A 12448-nucleotide genomic window follows, 5' to 3' on the forward strand; every position below is an offset into this window, starting at 1 on the left:
GCAGCCCCGCCTCCCTCCGGCGGGGACGCAGGCGCCGATTGGCCCGAAAGCGCCACGTCCTCACGCGCGCGCCGGCCGGCGGCCCCGCCCACCTGGGCGCCCCTTCGTCGTCGTCCCCCCCCCCTCTCTCCGCCCCGCTCCTCACTGCGCACGCGCGGGGGTGGTTGGAAAGGGCGGGAAAAGGGAGGCGACGGTGGAGGGTCGGGCGCCATTTTGAGGGGTCGAGTAGTGCACTTCCCCCTCACCACAGCCCTTCCCCAGCCTTCCTGGCAGCCGGCGCCAGGCTGCTGGGGCACTGAGGGACCTGCCCCATTTTCAGCAGTGGGGATGCTATGGTCTTAGAGCGGCATCTCCTCCTAAGAGGAGGGCCCCGCCAAGTGGCGGTTCCATCTACAGAAGGCACACAGATCTCGCCATAGAATAATGGAGTCATTTAGGCAGGGTCTGCTTGACGTGTTGCAGGTGGGTGCTGAGAGCCAATGGGTTTGGTTCCCATGTATCTAAATCATAGAATCATCATCTAGGTTGGAAAAGACCTTTAAGCTCATCGAATCCAATCGTTAACCAAGCACTGCCAAGTCCACCACAAACCCACGTCCCTAAGTGCCACGTCTACACGTCTTTTAAATACCCACAGGGATGGTGACTCAATCGCTTCCCTGGGCAGCCCATTCCAGTGCTTGACAACCCTGTCAGTGAAGAGATTTTTTTCCTAATATCCAATCTAAACCTCCCCTGGCACAACTTGAGGCCATTTCCTCTCGTCTTGTCGCTTGTTACTTGGGAGAAGAGACTGACCCTCAGCTTGCTACAACCTCCTGTCAGGTAGCTGTAGGGAACGATAAAGTCCCCTCACAGCCTCCTTTTTTCCAGGCTAAACAACCCCAGTTCCATCAGCCACTCCTCACAGGACTTGCACTCTAGACCCTTCACCAGCTTCGTTGCTCTTCTCTGGACGTGCTCCAGCACCTCAGTCTTGTGCCAGAGACAAACACTCTTTCTTGTCGTGAGGGTCCCTACTGTGCTGCCAGGCATGCCCCAAGCGAGCACATCGTGACCACATTGATCCAAAAATAACTTGGAGGAGTGCAAGGATCCTATGCCGGTAAGTTGACAGCAAGTTTTATAAATATATTTCAATTTGGGCTTAAAATGCTGTGTGGCATTTTAATTACTTACATTTAAAATCAGTGCTTTGTAGCAAGATGTGATCCTATTGGAAGGGAATGTCGTACAACCAAAATCCCGTTTTACTAGATCACCCTGAAGCAGCATCATGTTGCTATTTGATTTCATACTGCATCAGCGTACCGTGACGCATCAGATTGTCGATATATTACAGCCAAATAGCAGCGTGGCTGAGGTCAAGCCTTAATCACGTTGGATACGATTCATTCGATGAGATGCTCACGTCCACATCTGTGCTGGCTGTCTAGACTCCCCTTATAGTCACTGGAAAGAAATAGGCACTTCCAGGGCATGATTCATCTCATCCTAAAGTAAATGCCTAAATTAGGTCAGATGAATTGTACACTAAGAGTACGTTTCTCTCCAGTCTCTGAAGGGAGCTGAGCTGCGCCATCCATGGCAGATGTTCACACCAGATATTTACAGTACGCTGAGATAATTCCCACCCTCTGTGTCATGGTAAACAATTTTAAAAGCTGCTTCAGCCAGCTGACATTTAAAAACTCATCCCAACTATTAAGTCATGAACTGAAAAAACTTACGCGAAAGTTCCTTGAAAAGCAAACACTTCATCTTTCTTTTTTTATCTCTGTAGTTGCTGATATCGGATGATCTCGAGAAAATAATCACATGGGTAAGGCTACATCCCTATTTCAAATGCAGATCCATGCTGGCGATCAATTGTGTATAGTATAGCTGGTCCGGTATCAGAAGATTATGTACAGACTTTAAAATCAGGAGATGTAATTTTGTATTTAATAAAAGATGGTTTGGGGGAGGTCGTTTTCATGTTTTTTAAACTTTAATGTTTGTGTTTCCAAGCTTTTCTTTACACCCAGAAGGACTAGAAACTTACTTTTTTTCTTTACAAGGAATCATAGAATATCTCAAGTTGGAAGGGGCCCATAAGGATCACTGAGTCCATGTTCTTATAAAACATGATTTAAGGGCTCGAAGGAAAACCAGGAGCAGCCCAATTTCACCAGCCAGGCTTCCACCAGGTCCTGCCCTCAATGACTGCATGGCTCACTGGAGTGAAGGCTAAGGAGGGGGCTACCTCCAGCACCAGGACCTGCCTCCCTTCCCGAGGGGGTAGCTTATTCCAGGCACAGAATGATCTGGACATCGAGGGATCATGCGTGCGCATCTACAGGCCACGGTGTGATCTAGGTAGATGGCTTGGAGAACAACAGAACAAGGAAGGTGTCGCTGAGCAGCTCATGAAACCAGGGGTCCAGGGCTGGATGCTCTCACCCAAGCCGAATGCTGTCAGACTGGTGACTCAGTTTAATTTCTGGCCCAGATTTCTGACTACATTTAGAACAATGTCAATCCAGCAAAGACCACAACCAGGAGGATTGAGTAGTAATTTGAGGCCCTTCTTCCTGAGTTATGGGGACGTTAGCAGTGTGTCCTTCACTTTCTGCCCAGAAAGTTTTACTTGATTAAAATATCTCCACACTTATGGCCTCCTAAATCTAACTCAGCACTAAATCTTGATGGAGGTGATTAGGCCTGCAAGCTTAAAATCTCCAAGAGGTACAGGAGCAGAAGTCAGTCAGCCTTCCTCAGAGCAGAGGCGAGTGATTCACCTCTTCCTCAGCAGCCTGGTCCAGTGGTCCAATCATCCTTATGAAATCAAATGCCATGTCACAATTCCTGTTTGATCCATCCAGCTTTTTATGCTGCGGCCATCATTTCTTATTGTGACTTCTCATTCTGATATTCTCCACTGCTGTTAAGATCATTTTATTACCTTATGTTTTCTTGCAGAAGTGCTTATATGCAGAATCTTAATCATCTCTCCTCCTTCCTTCTGATGAGCTAAAGAAACCCTGTACCCTAAGTACTTCATAAAAGACCTTTTCTCTAACTGTCAGACCATTTTCATAGTTTCTTTTTTTAGTTCTTCCAGTTTTTCAGTCTTGTAAAAATGTTGACACATTGCAGCTGGATACCCTGCTCGCTCCCCAATATTTTGCACGAGGTAAAATCCTCTCACAATCCTTATTTTCCTATTTCAAGGTTCCCAATCCCTTGATCCCACTGGTTTGGTTTTGCCAACACTGTAGATGTTTAGCTGCTTTGTCCGCTGAGACAGTACTAACAAAAGATATTTCCTTTCTCAACTGTCGCAGCAGAGATGGACACGACAAGTAATAGATCATGCAAAATGGCTACTTTATTGTTCTAACACACCTTTTTATACCCTTCTTTAGAGTATGTGTTAGTATATGATTGGTTTGGTTAGTAACTAACAATTCATGATTGGTGAGTTCGTTAGGACGGTTCTTCTTATCGCTAACTTGTTTTTGTACTGGTCTTCTCGGATCTTTCCAGACTCTTCAAGGATATACTACAAGCTGCTCAAGGTCGCGCTGCTCTCAAACTGTCAGGAATTCCGTAGACTCGTTGCATCCCCCGACACTCCACAGGTCTTGTCTTGCTCAAAACCTTAGCTAAGAATGGGTACAACCACAAATCATCTATAAAATCAGATCTTTGCAGTCCCCATTTTGTAAATAAAGTGTTCTGGCTTTTGAAAGTGCCGAATACTTATTAATTATACCTTCAAACTCTTCCAAAAGCACAGAATTAGGAGAACACATTACTTATTAACTAGCTTTCCAGCTGTAGCCTTGTTTACCTCTTTGTCACATGCCCCAGACAGCAGAGAAGTTCAGGGGAGGATGACCTTGGTATTTGGACAAAAAAGAGGGAATTTTATGAGTCTGTTGGCGTATCGATCATCCTACCCACAGCTGCAGCCGCTGCCAAGTCAAGGGTACTGTTTAGGTGCTGGTTTTAGCTTAAAACCTTTGTGAGTCCCTTGAGAAACACCCCTGGAAGAAGACCTATGGTGGTCTGGAGAACCACCAATGCCATGAAGGAGCTGGAGTGCTGGAGGACTGGAGGACTCTGTCCTCAAACCATCTGCCTCATTCAGGGAGGCGAAGTCAGGTGGAAGGAATCTTGCTGGCCAGGACTGCTTGGTTTTGCCACAGAACTGGATATTTTTCCTAGGAAATGCACTGTTGTTCAAACCCAGATTAACTGGGGAAATCCATGGCTTGTGTAATGCAGGCAAACAGACAGGTCTCTCCTAGCTGTGCCTATGCGAGGTGGCCTGCTTCCACATGAGCTGCAAATAGGGCAACAGGGAGTATTAAATGAAGGATTGAGAATATCTGAAGGGAATTCCTAACTCCAGCTTTGCCCTGGGAGGCCAGCTTCATTGTAGGGTGGTTGGATACTGAGCCATTATCCATGCCATTATGAGTCCCTCTGGGAAAGCTGCTACGGAAGCACAGTGAGACTCAAATGCTCACTGGAAGCACAGCCTGATTTCCCACCCTCTCTTCAGGTCATTTCCCAAAAGTGGTAACAGCACCAGAAAAAAAAAACCCAAACCCAAAGTGTAAATGCATGAACCCTAATCCTAGATCCTGCACTGGGCCACCTGCAGAAAGCCCAAAGGAGGGCAGTGACAACAACTGGAGGTCTCAGGACTGCAGTCTGGGAGGAGAGCACAGAAAACCTGTGCTTGATCAGAGTGAAAAAAAGAAAATATGGGTGGGTTTATTGGCAGTCTCCTGCTGGGAGTGGGGCAGCAGCCTTCCTTTGCACATCCAGGCCATGGATGAGGTTGTGGATGCACGAGGTCCAGCATGCAGACCTACAGCGGGGTGATTCAGACAGGAGGGATGGAAGAACCAGGTCAGACAAACCTCTCCCAGGAGCAACGTTAGTGGTGATGACTGCTCCAAGGGAGGACCATGAGATGGGCTGAGGTCCCTCAGTAGAAAAACAGGTCCCACGGGTGAAATATGGGAAGCCCTTTGACATTGGGCTGCATCCCCAGCAGCATGCTGAAGGGTGGGGAACATGGAGCTGCGTGCGGGAACATGGAGAAGAGGGAGACGCAGCATCTCCAGTATAAGGAATAATGTGGGAGGTCGGAGGAGCTCCAGAACAGGCAGCAAGAGCATGATGCCATTTTTTTATGGGCAAGACAACCAGCTGTGACCTGACCATCAGGAGGCCACTCTGAAGGTGTATCACTGAGTGTCCTGATGGGAAAGACTGACTTACGCCCTGCCTCAGTTTACCTCTGACCATGGGAGGCAGGTGTCAAGAAACCAAAACACTGAGCCTTTCTGAACTTACTCCAACAGCTCATTCCTGATTTATTTCAATGCTTCTGTGCCTTGTTCTGACCCTAGGCTGTGGCCTCTTTGGTACCCAAACGGAGGTACAACCTGGTGGGTTCCCACACAGCCTCGTTCCTACAGCCACTGTCCTGAGCAGAGCCACACGGCAGGTCTGACCTCCTTCCCATGACGCCTGTCTGACAAAACCTAAATCCAGAGCCAGGCCCTTGGCTCCTCCTGTGAAACCACGTGGATATAACCGCGCACTGACCAGCCCCGTCATCAGGCTGGCACAGCACGTTCATGAACCATTAGGCAGTGGCTCTTAACCTCGCTGGGTGGCTATAAATACCCTCGTGCTCCACGAGCAGTGCCAGGAGGCGTCAAAAGGGAAAAGCACAAACCTCCCCTGCAAAATCCGAGTGGAACAAACCAAAACTGACTCAGCATCTGCAAATCCCAGCAGTGTTTGAAAGTGCAGGGTGGAGGGAGGAGCAGAAATCCCGACACCTGTAACGAAGGACTTGTGAAGAGCAACCCGTTGTGTGCAGGATTTAATATAGCGATGAGCAACGTGTCCTGGGGTCAGCGGCCGGGGGCAGAGGAATGCCCCCAGCTAATCCTCCCACCCTGCAGCCGTCTATTTAGGGAAGCGATGGCCGCGCGGAGCCGAAGGAGGCCCTGCGCTCAGCGTCCTGGCATTCCTCCACATCCCAGCTGGCTGCTCTCCCAGCCCTGCACCCACTCCTCCCCAGCCGCTCCGGGGCAGCCATCAGCAAAACCCCCATGGATCATGGTGGAAAGGGCTGGGCAGAGCTGTGCCCCCATCCAGCAGGCACAACACCTGCCTTGAGGTCCACGGGGCTGGCTAAGAAAATCAGTTGCAAGCCAGGAGAAGCATCTTGCCGCTCCTCCGCCCTCCCGTGCCGTGTGCTGAGCCGTCTTTGTGGGCTCAGCCACAGCGCTCGGAGCGGAGAGATGAGCCGGAGGGAAGGCATTTGGGCCGGTGATCTAAGGGAGCAGCAATGCGAGAGAGCTGCCAGCCCAGGCTGCTGGTGAGCATAAGCCCCGTGAGCACTGCCACCGCCGGCCAATGTGGATGGGGAGAAATGTCCTTGTCTGAGCACGGTGTTGTAACCCAGCACTGCCGCTAGTGCCAAGGGGCACTGGCAGCCTGGCATGGGGGCACATGGAAGGCAGCTGAGAACGGGACGGCTGCATTGAGACCCCATCCTGGGCACACACATGCTCCCAGGGGAGGTGGGTGTGTGCCGGAGGGGCACAGCCCCCTCAGAGCAGCTCGGGCTGCCCACCCCTGCCGGTGTCTGGGGCTGCCTGCGGCAGCAGTGGAGGCAAGGCACAGACCGGATGCATTAAATGCATATAGTTTGGACTGGGTTTTGTTTGCTTGTTTTTTAAGGAAGAAAAGAGTTTTCTGCTCTTGATGAGCAGAGCAGTACCAAGGAGACATGCATGGCCAGTAGCCCTGAGCTCCTATTCACCTTTAGGCCCTGAAACTCCAAAAAATCAGTGACTTTCTGCACCTTGGTCTCTTTGAACTGCTGCTGCCAGGACATGGTCATGTCTAATTTGCAAGACAAAATCCAACCAGCTGTTACACCGTCCACAGCACCTGCACATCTTACAAATCTCCTGTCCCGCAGCGAGGCGGGGGGCTGCAGGAGGAAGATGGCAGCTCTGCACCCATCACCCAGCTCCAGGGGTGCCTGCTGGGAGCCAGGGCTCCAGCAGGATGGCAGACATGTCCTCTCCCGGCACGGGATGGAGGGTCCCTGCCTGGGGTGAGATGCTGTTCTGATGCTGTTCGAGCATGATGCAAGCTGCCTCTTCTCACTCCTGGGTGTTGAATTTTCCCAACTCTGTCTCTTGGATCTCTGCTACTTCAGAGAGCTTTAGCCAAAAAAAGAAAAATGAAATGGGGAATTCTTGTTCCCGGAGCAGATTGATTTAATTAAAGCCATTTAAATCATTAAAGTGAATCTTGAGCTAAATCAACAAAGCAAGAAACCTCAAATTAATTCCATCCTCTTAATCATGGTTTGTGTTTGTTCATTTTAATCGTTCCCTTGCAGGAAGGTCTGTTATCAGGGAACAGTCGCCAGGACATGCCTGCGCCCCGATGCAAGCGCCTTGTGTGGATCAAAATACCCCGAGGACAACCATGTGTCCCCCAGGTGTCCCGTGGGGGCTCTCAGACCCCCTGTGTGGCCATCCAGGCACAGTCCTGGCACCGGTGACGTTGCTGCAGGACATCCTGGACCCAGTCCACGAGGCCAGGTCCTCCTCATGTCTGTGTGGCTCTTCTAACCTCTGGCTCTGGTGCTCTTAGCTGAGGAGCAAGGGCAAAGTTGGTCTGGTCTCCCTCTCCTGGAAAACCGGCACATTTCCTGCTGCCCGGAAGGTTTCGGCTCATCTCCGGCTTTCAATCACATGCTGCCCTTGGTCATCTGACCCTGGAGAGCTCTTCTTTGCCTTGGTGGCTTCCAGCTTGTCCCTTTGCACCGCCAAAGGGGAACATCCTGTTACCACTGCAACTCCATGAACTCAGCAGCACCCAAATAGCACAGCGAGTCAGGGGTAGCGAGCACCCGCTGACAGGCACGGCCACCGCGGGGGACCCCTTGCAACGCCTCGTTGCAGAGCTCATTCATTAAATCACAGCTAGCCGGCTCAATCCTTTGGATGATCTTACAGGCCAGGAAGTTAAAAACAAGCTGCTCTCTGCCCATAAAAAGCAAAGGGCTTTCAGTGTGGAATCATCAAGGCCTGAGGGATCTCGCAGTGCATGCAAGCAGTGGGAAATGTTCCCAGGACGATATGCCCTTGGAGAGGGGAGCTGGCATCTGGGGCACAGGCGTGAGCCCCAAAACATGGCTTAGTCCCAGTCCTGATCCCCTCAAAGGTTTTGCAAAACACACTTGAAGCTTCACTGCCTGCGATTCTGCTCCTCTGGCCTCCTGGTCACTACAGGAATCTGTTCTTACTACCTGAAATGTGTACCAGACTTATTTTTTAGGAACATGGAAGGGGTGGCATTCACATATTTTTCAGACAGTCCCCAAATTCCTGGCTATCCCACACCACTAGCTACAGAGGGCTGCTCCAGTCAAAGCGAGGGTGCCTGGGAGCTGCTCGGTTCTCCGGAGAGAAGTTGTTGCCTCCTGGCAGGGGCTGAGGAAATCAGGCTCCTAACACCAAACCACCTCTGAAATTGGCAGCAGAGCCCACCAGAGGAGCCCGGCTGGCCCACTGCAAGAGACTGCACAGGGAAGTCCTTCCTAGCAGAAAGCCAAGTCTTCCAGGCAGGAATAGGAACACCACCTTGCTAGGGACACAGTCCAAGATACAAAATTGTCATTTAATGGGTTGGTTAAGGAGATGTTTGCAAAAATAGAACATACAAACCCAATCCCATTGGCACCGTGTACCTGCCACCCGCACAGAAACATGCGGCTACACTGTTCTCCTCACCTTCTTGGTGCCTGCCTCCCCATGCTGCAGACAGCCCCGCTCTTCCTCAATTTGCATTGCTCTTTGCAGAAATAAGCATTTTCCTCCTCCCCTTCTTCCTTTGCCTCCCAAGGCCCAGCCTCAGCTGCTGCCAACATCACCGAGATCCGTCCTGTCTGGCTGTAGGTTGATCTCCACTAATCTGACAGCCCGCAGCACCACAGCGAGCTGTGAGCAGATGGCGGCCAGGACGTCGATGAGGGGGTCCGTCAGGTCCCGGATGCCGCAGAGGACCTTCAACAGGAACAGCAGCAGAGGTTGCAGGAGGCTGTTGAACGTTGCTGCCAAGAAGGGCTTCAAAATATGATTGCTGATGGCTGTCAGCAAACCGACCACCAGCACCTGGAGGGGAAGGCAAATTTGGGTTAAAATGCTTGTTTTTGATGAATATTCACCAGCGCATGCCATCCTGAGGTGTGGTGGGGACCCTGTAAAGAGCAAGTTACTCAGAAGGAACTCCCCACTTCTCGTAGAGATGCCAAAAACGTGGCCGAGATGCAAAAATTTCACTATGGGAGGAGGAGTCTGAGATAGTGAAGAATCCAAAGTTTCTCCTCCCAATACTGAAGTGTTTTGACATGGAAATACTCAGAGGAAAGGAAGCAGAAGTTTATGCTCAGGGTTGTCAGCACGTCTCATCACCTCCTACAATTATCTCTCCTTTTGCCTTGTCCCTTTCCAGTGACCCCAGACCAGGCATATCGGTGGCAGAATGGTTCCTGGTGGTGTATTTGGGGTGTAATCACAGTTTTTGGAGAGCAGATCTTCTGGGTTAAGTATTGAACACTCCCATTTCTCCCCACAAACACATTCACCACTGAGACGGGACTGAGCTTTAACAGCCCAGAGCTCTTCAAGGCAAACAGGCATCAAAAAAAGTAATCAACAGACATTAAAAAAAAAAAAAATCAGATGGAAAATTCTCCATTAGAGGTTGTAGATCCTGACTGCTCGTACCGCATCTCCTCTCAGTGGCAGGGAAACCGGTGCAGCTCACCTGGACCATGGTCTCACCGAGGAAGTGAACCAGCTCGATCAGGAAGGCGGCGAGCCCGTTGACCAGGAGCCGTGGGACAGCGAAGGATTCCCTCAGCTTTTGCTGAACCGTCCACTCAGAGCTGCCACAGAGAAAAAATGAGACATCAAAACCGGAGAGCAAACCTGCGGAGCAATTCGACCCCCAGCACCTCACCGTCTCTTCCCGGAGACGGCATTATGGAGCTCTTGGTTGTCACGAGTGCTGGAGCATCTCCCACGCGAGTTGGGTATAAACTGGTCCGGAGGTGCCGTCCCCGGCGCTGCAGGACTTGGCCAACAGCAGGAGGCCGAGCTGGACTCCAGCCATGGAAGAAAACCCCTGGAAACACGATGGCCTTGTGTTTATCCCCCTTCCCAGACAGCCTGGGAGTGGGACGGCCAACTAGGCTAGCCCGGCATGGCTCCGGCACCCCAGCCGGCTCCTCGGCGCCGCATCCCGCTAGCAGCACAGCTGGCTCCGCAGGAGGAGGCCACCAAATTAAGGATGAGAAAGAGCTGGAGGTCAGGCTGCCCTACCCAAGGGGGTGTCTTACCCCCTCCCCAGATTAACTAATGAGCAAATAAATAGGTGATTTGAGGCAGCTGCAGGCAGAGACTTGGAGGTGGGAGTGCGGGTTTGCTGCCTGCTGTGTTTTCGGGCAGGCTCTCCCTGTACCTGTGGCCAAAACCCGGCTGAAGGAGCTCAAAAATACATCATGCCAGTATCCAGAGCTGGCGGCTGGCCGGGGTCCCGGGAAGCGATGACTCTGAGATGCTGACAGCCCAGTTCAGGGAAATCCCATCCAACATCAGCCCTACACCCCAGGGAGCCACTTCGGCCTCAGCAGGGCTGAGTGCTCCCTCTCACGGCGGCGGAGACTGAGGCAATCCCGGGGAGTTTTAATCAGAAATAGAAAAATAAAGAGGCGGAGAGTGTTGGGAGAGGGAAATCAGTGCCAGGTTGGAAGTGAAACACAGCATCCCACCTGGAGAGCCAACGTACCCGGGGCTGCAGGCAAGAGCGGTTTCATTTCTCGGTGGAAGAAGTGAATGGGAAAGTCCCCTCCTCCGCGACTTCACACGTGACAACCCCAAAAAGCTGATTTTTTTCCCCCCCTTTGTCCTCATGAGGGCACGTGGCAGAGAGCGGAGCTGGGGACGGGGACACGGGTGAGGGTCCATCGCCGGCGGAGCGGCCTGGGGACTCGTGTGATCAGCAAATCCAAGGCTGGTGGAGACAGTTGCTGTTAATGATGGAAAAATTAAAGTAAAAAATTAAAAATTAACCCTCTGAGCGAGCTGAAGCCCTTGCGCTTCCCGAAACAGAGGATGTGAAAGGAGGCGGCAGCGGAGGGGAAATGTGCGACCGTCCTGCTTCCTTCCCGTTTCCCTGAAATCTCTGCCAAAAAGCTGGCTCATCGGCGGGGCCGTTGTCTCCCACCCATGGGCCTCCCACTCCGGCCGCTCCTCCGGTGAGGACAGAAAACACCCAGGCAAGGCTGGAGCAGATGCGGAAACGGGATCCTTGAGGAAATATCCATTTAGCATCCCACAAATTGGAATTTTTTAGTGCCTTTTTCCGGCATTTTGTGCCTAGCTGTGGTTTGCACACCGGGTACATTTGAGGAAGGGAATTTGGATGGGTGCATGGAGGGAAGATGCTCCGAGGCTCACATCTCCTCTTCCCCCAAGCCCTGTGGCAGAACAGGACCGCCATTCCCAGCCCAAATTGACCGTTCCCAGCTCATAGGCCAGGATCCGGCCCTGCCCTGCGACCGGGATTCACCCATCCCGCAGCCGCCTCTTGGGAGAGGCCAGGAACCCGGGACGAGAACGGACGAAAAAACCCACAGCGGGGAAAAAACATCCGTACGGCACAGCGGATAGAGGGGAAAGGTTCCCCTGAGCACCCAGAACGTCTGGAAGGGACTCGGCGGTGACGCAGGTGCGGAGCGGGAATATCCCTGGGGAAGCACCGGGAGATACCCACGGGATTTTGGAATCCTCCGTGGAGCGGATGGACGGGAGCCGCGGGGTTAGGCCGGGCTTTGGCAGACGAGGGGGGGCTTAGAACCACGGCCGAAACCCTGGGTGAGGAGCAGCAGCGCGGGGGGGTAGGGCTAGCTTAAAATTAAAACAAAAACCCCCACCAAAAACCCCCTAAATTTGCAAGTTAAATAAAGCCGTTCTACCCCGAATCCGAAGCCTGCCCGGGAAGCGCTGGAAGTCTCGCCCCGCTCACTCGCCCCGCCCCTTCGCCCCGCTCCATTGTTACCGCCCCCCGCGTTGCCGGGCAACGGCCCCGGGGAGGGGGAGTGGAGGTGGGCGGGGAGAGCTGCGCTGGGGGCGTGGCCTCCCGTAAAGGGGCGGTGAGCGGGTGGGGCACGCCCACAGATGAGTGACAGCGAGCGCGGCCAATCACAGCTCGGCTGGGGAGGCCGGGGGCGGAGGGGGGTATGGGAGGGGGTGCCCCGCCCGCTGCGGGGATCCCCGCGCGTCACGTGGAGTGAGCGATGGGCGCGGGGTGTGCAAATGCATGTAAAGCGTATGTTAATGAGGTG

The 12448-nt window shown here is 52.5% G+C and overlaps 1 protein-coding gene across 1 annotated transcript in view; it reads left to right on the forward strand.

Moving 5' to 3' along the window:
- The first annotated feature begins 10305 nt into the window (after positions 1-10305).
- The window catches only part of IRF5 (interferon regulatory factor 5), a 6242-nt gene continuing 4099 nt past the window's right edge, over positions 10306-12448 (forward strand). The window contains exons 1-2 of the mRNA XM_010568794.1: positions 10306-10409; positions 11298-11359. Of these exons, the coding sequence (XP_010567096.1) occupies positions 10306-10409; positions 11298-11359 (166 nt within the window). The remainder of the gene's footprint in view (positions 10410-11297; positions 11360-12448) is intronic.

This window comes from Haliaeetus leucocephalus, unplaced genomic scaffold, assembly GCF_000737465.1.
Source record: "Haliaeetus leucocephalus isolate CR32 unplaced genomic scaffold, Haliaeetus_leucocephalus-4.0 Scaffold257, whole genome shotgun sequence".
NCBI classification, from domain to species: domain Eukaryota; kingdom Metazoa; phylum Chordata; class Aves; order Accipitriformes; family Accipitridae; genus Haliaeetus; species Haliaeetus leucocephalus.